Here is a 9,358-nt window from a genome sequence, read left to right as displayed (position 1 = left end):
TTGTTAATATGGATGTTAAATACTCAACATTAATTATAATCTTCCATGATTTTTAAAAAAATTTAGTCCTAATACCGAGAGTAAACTAGTGAATGCATAAAGAATAATGTTATAAGATTATAAAAATAATCTTAAAAACTAAAATAGTTAAAATTTAATAATCAAAATTAATATTTCTGTTACTTTACGAACTAATTTTGTAGTAACATTAAACTCAAAAAAATAAAAATAATGATACCTATGGGTAAAAGAGAATGAGTCCACTACATAAGAGGAGTAGGATTGCAAGAATGCGCCATTTCCCTTTCATCAGTAATTATATGCTCCCCGTATGCCCTCGAGAAGGATTAGGAGATTAGCTGGACATTATTAATCATAGAAATATGAAAATATCTATTTCGAGTCGGCAAGAATCACCACGCAGTATAAATACATAGTGAGTATATATACGGAGTAATTAATAGCGCGTTAAACGCATCTCTTTCTGTCTTGCGGACGGCGAAACCTTTTTGCTGAGAAACCCTAGTTAGAATAGAGCATGGCTGGTATGTATGGATACGAAGGCGATGGCTCGGCTCCGCCTCCTAGGGACGGAGGGTATGGCGGTGGAGGATACGGATCTTCTGGAGGTGGAGGTTACGGATCTGGCAGTGGCGGAGAATATGGCGGTTCTGGTGGTGGAGGATACGGATCTGGCGGTGGTGGGGGAGGCAGTTACGGAGGAAGCGGTGGTGGAGGCGGTTACGGAGGAAGCCGTGGCGGAGGTGGTTACGGAGGAAGCGCTGACGGGGGCGGTTATGGAGGAAGCGGTGGCGGTAGAAGCGGTGGCAGAGGAGGTGGAGGATATGGTGGTAATTCCTATAACCGAGGTGCATAATTATTCCCTCGGGTTTCTTAATCATCTTACTGCTGACTTCTCTGTACTTAATTTGCTGTTTTTATTTAATTTTTCCATATAGGCGGCGGTGGACATCAAGGTGGTGATCGTAGTGATCGTGGTGGTCGCGGTGGAGGCGGTAGAGGAGGTGGTCGCGGTGGTGGAAGCGGCAGGGAAGGGGACTGGCGTTGCCCTAACCCTAGGTAATGATTGTCTCGCTGCAGATCTAATTTCTATTTCAAGTTCTGTTATTTTCTTTCTCTGAAACGGGGTGTAATTTGTTACTGTAACATCTGACATAAACATATTTATTCATCCAAACATTTAGTCTAATTTTATTGGTGGAATTCAATTTTGATGGCATGGGCTGTAAGCATGCTATAAAAGTCTACTGTTTCCTCTGGGTTTGAAGGAAGACCTTTTTTTGAAGTTGTTCCATAGTAGTTATCATCTTTCTGTTCATACTAAACTTGGACTAACTTTCCTTTTCTTTTTTTTTTCTTCATTAAATTGGTAAATAAAGTTTGTTAAAATTGTATCTTGTTGTAAGTTACATTTTCTGCGGAAAGGTATTAATCATGGCATGTATGGCTCTGTAGTTGTGGAAATTTGAACTTTGCTAGAAGAGTTGAATGTAACAAATGTGGTGAGCCTTCTCCTGCTGGTACTGATGATCGTGGTGGCAGAGGTGGTAACAGTTATAACAGAGGTGGAGGTGGTGGTGGTGGTGGCTCATATGGAAATAATCGAGGTGGAAGAGGTGGGAGTTTTGATAGTGGAAGTGGTGGAGGTGGAGGTGGTAGAAGCAGTTCTTATGGTGGTAACCAGGGAAGAGATGGCAGTGGTTATGGCCAAGGACCTCCTGTACCTTCAGCTTATGGGGGTCCTGATAACAATTACCCTCCACCACCTAGTAGTTATGGTGGGAACAATAATTATCCACCTGATGCAGTTCCTCCACCTGCAAGTTATGGTGGTGGAGGGGCTTCATATCCTCCATCTTATGGTGCACCTGCTGGTTATGGTGGCAATGCTCCAGCTGATGCCCGGGGAGGAGGAAGGGCTGGCCCACCTGCCAGGTTTGATGGGGGGTATAGTGGTGGTGCTTATGGTAGTTCTGATGAAGCTCCATTAAAGGTCAAGCAATGTGATGAAAATTGTGGGGATTCCTGTGACAACTCAAGAATCTATATCTCAAATTTGCCTCCTGATGTGACCATTGATGAACTTAGAGAACTTTTTGGAAGCATCGGACAAGTAATATGCGTATTTCCTTTGGTTATGATTCTGTATTTCATATTTTTGTCACCTTGGTTGGTTGGATATTTTGGTTTAGTTACAGCATCCCTTGCACTTAAAGGTGTGATTTACATATTATCCGTAATGCTTTTTGCCAATTTTATACCTCTTGTATGGTTATATTTACATCTTAGCCTATGTAGATGTTTTCTGTAACTTTTTTTATTTCATTGAGATCTGGTGGCATTCATAGATGAAATTGAATTTTGTTATTGCTACTTTTAGCAGCATGTGATAATTGCTGGTGTGAAATTTAGCAATTGACATCTATTCCCTGTACTGAACTGAACTGAAAACCTTTTTTTCTCAACTAGGTTGCAAGAATTAAGCAAAAGCGGGGCTACAAGGACCAGTGGCCCTGGAGTATAAAATTATATACAGATGAGCAGGGAAATAACAAAGGTGATGCTGTGCTATCTTATGAAGATCCTTCTGCGGCCCACTCTGCTGGTGGCTTCTTCAATAGTACAGTCCTCTACTGCATATATGGATTTTAGTCTGTACTTCATTTACATTTTAGATTCATTAAAACTCGCTGTATTTCCCAGATCACATGTTGAGAGGTAACAAAATCAGTGTTGTGATGGCTGAGAAGTCTGCTCCAAAAGCTGCTCCTGCTTATGGTTCCAGGTAACGTTAAATAGTGCCTGCCCCTATGTATGAAAATTTGGAAATTTTTTGGATTCTTTACTATTACTTCTTTTCTCATTTATGTTTATATCTCTCTATAACATATGAAATATATTATTTTTTACTATAAATTTCTCACTTATTCAATATTGACTTGTAAATTGAATGCCCATACAATAGCATTAGTGATTTTTTATTGGTTGGTATGTGTTGGCGAATTGGAAAGTTATATTTCAATTCAGTTTATGCTGGGCTTCTAGATGTTTAAGTTTATGGAGTTGTTTATTCTGTTTTTGGTATTTGCTTAGACTACTGTTTGATGGGTTGCATGCATTTTGTGTAGGGGTGGTGGCAGAGGTGGGTACGGTGGTGGTGATAGAAGGAGAGACAACTACAGAGATGGAGGCTCTGGTCCAGATAGGAACTACCACGGTGGAAACCGGTCACGACCATATTGAGTTTCAGCCAAGAATCTTATGTACTAAATTTGTGATGGGAGGGTTTTTCTTTAATTCAATTCCCAGATATATTCTCTTAATTGGTGACTAAGAGGTAGGTTGTCCTCATAACTCTGAGCAATACCCTTCTTTTGGTAATTGCTACATGGTGGGAGCATTTTCCAGTTGAAGTTTGATTAATATGAACTATGTGAATGTTTTTGATAGAGGGCGAATGGATATTCCTCAAATTGCTGCTATGGTAAGGTAGGTTGAAATATTCAGGTGAGTGTTGCTTCTTTGAACATCCCATACTTGGAGACTAAATTTAAGGATGTTATGTTTGCATTTTAACACAAACTGCTGATCCTAACTTCAGGAAAGTTAATTATAACCGGGAGGGATTAAACGGCATATTTAGTATTAGTTTTTACCGGCCTGGTGTAGTAAGTTATATTTGTGTATGTTTCCTCTCCCATTTCATTTGTGGGTGAGAGTGTTTCTATTTCGTGTCTCAACAGTGAAGGTTACTTAGTTGCCATGATGAGGCTAGAGGTGTTTCTTAATGGAGTGTACGTGTGCTAGCTAGCTACATTAAATTAACAGAAAAGATAGAAACTAAATCCCAACATTGACATACTTTCTCCGGTCTCATGTATAGATATAGATAAGATGAATGTATTTTAGCGTGGACCAAACATCACTGCCAGCCAGCTTCATCCTCTCCTCTTAAGCCCCTTTGGAATTTGCATTTGGAGATTCTGTGTATTGGATGCTGAAATTCTTCATTTTTCTTCCACTTCTAATTGTATTTTAATTAGAGGCGACTCTTTTGTTAATCTGATTTTTATTTTGTATGTGTTACTGATCTGAAGGCAAACATATAATGTATAGACATTAATTTCTGCGCACTGGGGCGTGTAGTTGAAGACGTATTTAACCCCAAAAGAAGAAACACGAAGAAAAAGGGTGGAAATATATGACGTCTTTCATTGATAAAATCTGTCTAGTTACTTTGATTTAATTAGATTATATAATTTTTGGAAATTGAAAGAAAGACTAAGGGGGTCTATTCAATCAAAAACTTTTGAAGAGTTTTAAAGACTCTTAATAACTTTCTTCATATAATTAGTCTGGAATAGAGAAATGACAATAATACAAAGCGGCATTGTCCCTTACTCTATTTTGATTGAGAATGGAATTATGGAACAAACTCTTAGAGCTGCGGAACTAACGAGTCTATTAAAAAGTAGAATTAGCAACTTTGATGAGAACTATAAGTCTGCGTATTAATAATCTCAAAATATAACTGTACAGATTACAAGTATATATAGAATGAGAGTCATACCAGACTAGAACTAAGACTCATAATGTGACTCAAAGTGTGTAGAGTCTTAATACTCCCTCTCAAGCAGAGGGTACGGAAGTAACCTGCCCAGCTGGTCTTTAGTAGAAATAAAGTGGACCTGAATGTCACCTGAAGCAACCCTATCACGCACAAAGTGGTAATCAATCTCTACATGCTTTGTACGAGCATGAAAGATGGGATTAGCACACATATAGGTGGCACCGAGATTGTCACACCATAGCTTGGGCACTGGAAGTGGTGTAACACCTATTTCACGTAACAGAGAAAGGATCCACAGAACCTCAACACACACATCTGCCAGGGCTTTGTACTCAGCTTCAGTAGAGGATCTAGCAATAGTCTTCTGCTTTTTGCACACCCAGGACACTAGATTGGTCCCAAGAAAAACAGCGAACCCACTGGTGGACTTCCTATCTTCCGGACAGCCGGCCCAATCTGAATCCGAGAATGCATGTAGGGTACTTGAACTTGACTTCCTCAGACGCAGACCCATAGAAAGAGTACCCTTTACATACCTTAGAACACGTTTCAGTTGCTCCCAGTGCGCAGTAGTGGGAGCATGCATGTGCTGACAGAGAAAGTTGACCGCAAAAGACAAGTCTGGTCTCGTGACAGTCAAATACTGCAATGCACCTGCAAGGCTCCTATACTGTGTGGGATCATCATACAGAGCTGTATCGACCGACAGAGGCCGTGAGGAAGCAATGGGAGTAGCAAGTGGCTTGCAGTCTGTCATACCAGCAGCAATGGGAGTAGCAAGTGGCTTGCAGTCTGTCATACCAGCTCGTTTCAAGATGTCAGTCATATATCTACGCTGCGAAAGAAGAACACCATCAGCACACTTGACATATCTACGCTGCGAAAGAAGAACACCATCAGCACACTTGACCGTCTCTATCCCAAGAAAGAATCCAGGCTCCCCAAGATCTCTAATTTTGAATGTATTAGAGAGCTTAGAGAGCAAAGTCATCACCACTGCCTGATCATTGCCCATAACAAGAATATCAGTCATCACCACTGCCTGATCATTGCCCATAACAAGAATATCATCCACATAAACAAGCAGGTAAACAATAGCTGATAGAATATCATCCACATAAACAAGCAGGTAAACAATAGCTGATCCTTGGGAAAAATAAAATAATGAAACATCAGTTTTTGAGGCCTTAAAACCAACAGTGTAAAAAGGTGTGCAAACGAGTGAACCACGCACGGGGAGCCTGCTTCAAACCATACAAAGACCTTTTTCAGGAGAGCTTAGAGAGCAGAGTCATCACCACTGCCTGATCATTGCCCATAACAAGAATATCATCCACATAAACAAGCAGGTAAACAATAGCTGATCCTTGGGAAAAATAAAATAATGAAACATCAGTTTTTGAGGCCTTAAAACCAACAGAGTGTAAAAAGGTGTGCAAACGAGTGAACCACGCACGGGGAGCCTGCTTCAAACCATACAAAGACCTTTTTCAGGAACAGACATGACTAGGGTACTGAGGATCAACATAACCGGGAGGTTGACGCATGTAAACAGTCTCAGCCAGGTTCCCATTCAGAAACACATTGTGCACATCCAACTGCCTGACCAAGCAACCAGAAGAAATAGCAAGCGAGAGGAGTAACTTGACCGTTGTAGGTTTGACCACCGGACTAAACGTATTAAAAAAATCCTGACCTGGTACCTGATTGAACCCCTTAGCCACTAATCGGGCTTTGTGCCTCTCTATAGATCCATCAGTCTTCCTCTTGGTGCGGAACACCCACTTGCAACCAATGATATTCATAGAGTCTTTGGGAGGCACTAAACACCATGTCTGATTCTGCAAGAGTGCATTGAACTCCTGATCCATCGCCTCTCTCCACTCAGAATGCTTTACGGTCTGTGTGTAGCATGTGGGATCAGCAGGAGAAGCCTGGGTAGTCAAGCCTACAATGGGAGCAACAGAACAGCTCCGGGTGGCCATGGAGTGTGACCGCTCCGTAGGACGCACAGTACGACCACGAGGCCGCTTCTGAGCTACGGCAGGAGGGGGTATGGGAGCCACCGGAGAGGAACTAGCTTCAGTACGGAGAATAGATTCGACCCAAGGTCGTGATGGCTGATCCGAGGGAGCCTGCGAAACAGAGTTAGCAGCAAAGGGAAAAACCCCTTCATCAAAACGCACATGACGACACACAAATATCTTATTAGTTTGCAGGTCCATGCATCTATAGCCCCGAAAAGACTCAGGGTAGCCTAGGAAAACACAATGAGAAGACCGATATGACATTTTATGACGATTGTAGGGACGTAAATGAGGATAACACAGACAACCAAACACACGGAGGAAAGAGTAGGAGGGCGAGGATTTATGTACAAGGTATGAGGACTGAAATTATGAAGTGTATGGGAGGGCATTTTGTTAATAAGAAAAATAGCAGACTCAAAAGCAAAATGCCAGAAACGAGAGGGTACAGAAGCACGAGACATTAAAGCAAGACCGGTTTCAACCACATGCCTGTGCTTTCGTTCCACACGACCATTTTGCTCGTTTGTGTACGCACATGATTGCCTGTGGTTAATACCAAGCTGAACGAAAACAGAGTGCAATTTCTTAAAGTCATCCCCTAAATCAGATTGAATCGCCTTAATTTTACAATTGAAAGAACGTTCAACCAAACAACGAAAGCGATCAAAGACATAGTATATATCAGATTTCAATTTCATGGGATAATACCAAGTAAAACGGGAATAATCATCAACAAATAACACGAAATAACGATAACCATCCGAAGAGAGCACAAGGGCAGGTCCCCAAATGTCTGTGTAAACTAAATCAAGTACATTCGAACTAACAGACTCAACACGTGGCAATGGGAAACACGCAGATTTACCCATTTGACACGCAGAACATAAACTAGAAGAGTTTTTATTAGACCCACTAACCGAACACGATTGTAAGACTCGACTAAGTACACGCTGATGCGGATGACCTAAGCGATCGTGCCACGTGGTGACCGAAGCACGAGCAGAAAGGAAAGCTGAAGGCGGAACAGCAGGAATCGGCAAGGTATAGAGCCCACCGGAACTATTGCCACGCAAAGAATTTCCTTGGTCCGGATATCCTTCACAACAAAGAAAGAAGGGTGAAACTCAAAAAAGACCTGATTATCGGACGCAAACCGCTGAACCGACAATAAAGACGCAGAGAGATTGGGGACATGCAAAATATTGGATAATCTAAGAGACCTAGAGGGCGTAGGGAAAGACGCATGACCAACATTGCTAATAAGTAATTGCGTACCGTCACCGACACGAAGAGTGTCACCACCCGCGTATTCCTCCGAACTGAAAAGAGCCGCTATATCTAGCGTGGCATGGTGCGTTGCACCTGTGTCTGGTAACCAAGTGTGAGCAGCGACAGAATTGGAAGCAGAATCCCCATGATGCACATAATTAACTTGCGGAGATGTAACATAGGGCAATTTGTAGCATGCCAAAGCAGAATGGCCATACACACCACAAATTTGACACTGCAGATGAGAGCCCCTGCCACGTCCGCGACTGCCACCGCGTCGCTGCTGCCGTCCACCGCCACCACCACGCCACGGAGCTCCGCCACGACGTGAACCAGTACGTCCAGAACCAGCAGAACCAGAGCCTTCAGCCGCTCGGCCTCCACCACGTCCTTGCTGCCGTCCACCGTGAGCAGCAAAGGCCGCCGGCGAAGCACTTCCAGAACCTGCAAAATCCTCGCCAGCAATGAAGTCTTGAGCACCCAGGAGATCAGCAAGCTCCAAGAGAGTTATCGGACTCCCACGAACAGCCAAGGAGGCAGTAACTCCCCGAAACTCCGGGCGAAGACCGCGAAAAACGTACAAATTTTGCTCCTCCAGTGACACCTTCCGGCCGACGAGAGCTAGCCCTTCGATGATGAGACGTGCTCGCCCAAGATACGTCGCCGTCGTGGAGTCGCCTTGCCGGAGTCCATGAAGCTCACTAAGTAGGTGAAGCTGCCGCGAGTGAGACGCTGAGGCGAGGGACTACTCCAGCGCATCCCATAACTCCTTGGACGTTCGGCAGCCAACGGCGATGGCGAGGACGTCTTCAGACAACGAGGAAACCAGCAGAGAGAGTAATGCCTGATCACAGCGAACCCATGCGGCGTAGGCTGGATTCGGAAGACGAGGGGCACCATCCGAAGCAGCGGGAAGAAACTCAGCCGGACAGAGGCACGAACCATTGACGAGCTTGATCAAATCATGACCGCGAAGGAACAGAACGACTTGCGTGCGCCTAAATAAAAAATTACGGTGATCAAGCTTAATGCTGATATAGTGATGAGCCGAAGAAAGGGACGCCACGGAAGAAGATTGCACAGAACTCGTAGCAACATCGGAAACGGTTCGTTCAGATGAATTCACAGAGCCGTCATTCTCAGCCATGGGATCGAGAAGAAAACCCTAAGCGACTGATAACAGATGAGAACTATAAGTCTGTATATTAATAATCTCAAAATATAACTGTACAGATTACAAGTATATATATAGAACGAGAGTCATAACCAGACTAGAACTAAGACTCATAATGTGACTCAAAGTGTGTAGAGTCCTAATAACTTTTACACGAATTTTCAAGCAGACTCGATCGGCTGGGGGAGGAGTGCAAAGCCTGGATGGCTTGGTAAGCAAGCAATCCGTTAAACGGCGCCAACTTCCTATTCTTTCTCTCTCTTTTTTTTTTTTTTTTTTTTTTTTTTTTTTTTT

At 43.0% G+C, this 9,358-nt stretch overlaps 1 protein-coding gene across 5 annotated transcripts; it reads left to right on the top strand.

The window, feature by feature from the left end:
- The first annotated feature begins 396 nt into the window (after positions 1 to 396).
- Positions 397 to 4,219, top strand: LOC116025207 (transcription initiation factor TFIID subunit 15b). Of its 5 annotated transcripts, none has more exons than XR_004099618.1 (8): positions 400 to 869; positions 960 to 1,080; positions 1,477 to 2,134; positions 2,491 to 2,641; positions 2,725 to 2,806; positions 3,150 to 3,358; positions 3,472 to 3,510; positions 3,905 to 4,219. XR_004099618.1 is itself a non-coding variant. In XM_031266350.1 (6 exons), exons 1-6 carry the CDS (start codon positions 539 to 541, stop codon positions 3,262 to 3,264), a joined length of 1,440 nt encoding a protein of 479 aa, XP_031122210.1. In that variant the 5' UTR covers positions 397 to 538; the 3' UTR covers positions 3,265 to 4,107. The 5 variants fall into 5 exon arrangements, 1 of the variants encoding a protein (XP_031122210.1); XR_004099617.1 differs by having other exon boundaries at positions 3,472 to 3,528; XR_004099616.1 differs by having other exon boundaries at positions 3,472 to 4,154.
- The last annotated feature ends 5,139 nt before the right edge of the window (positions 4,220 to 9,358 follow it).

This window comes from Ipomoea triloba, chromosome 7 (assembly GCF_003576645.1).
Source record: "Ipomoea triloba cultivar NCNSP0323 chromosome 7, ASM357664v1".
NCBI classification, from domain to species: Eukaryota; Viridiplantae; Streptophyta; class Magnoliopsida; order Solanales; family Convolvulaceae; genus Ipomoea; species Ipomoea triloba.
The sequence above is the reverse complement of the archived record's forward strand: the minus strand, read 5'-3'. Positions and strand labels throughout refer to the sequence as shown.

Bases quoted from the DNA above. Each gene is read 5' to 3' on its own strand.
- LOC116025207 (XM_031266350.1), top strand. From the start codon at position 539: ATGGCTGGTATGTATGGATACGAAGGCGATGGCTCGGCTCCGCCTCCT. The intron at 2,135-2,490 runs GTAATATGCGTA...TTTCTCAACTAG, and splicing joins TTTTTGGAAGCATCGGACAA to GTTGCAAGAATTAAGCAAAA. The intron at 2,642-2,724 runs GTACAGTCCTCT...TGTATTTCCCAG, and splicing joins TGCTGGTGGCTTCTTCAATA to ATCACATGTTGAGAGGTAAC.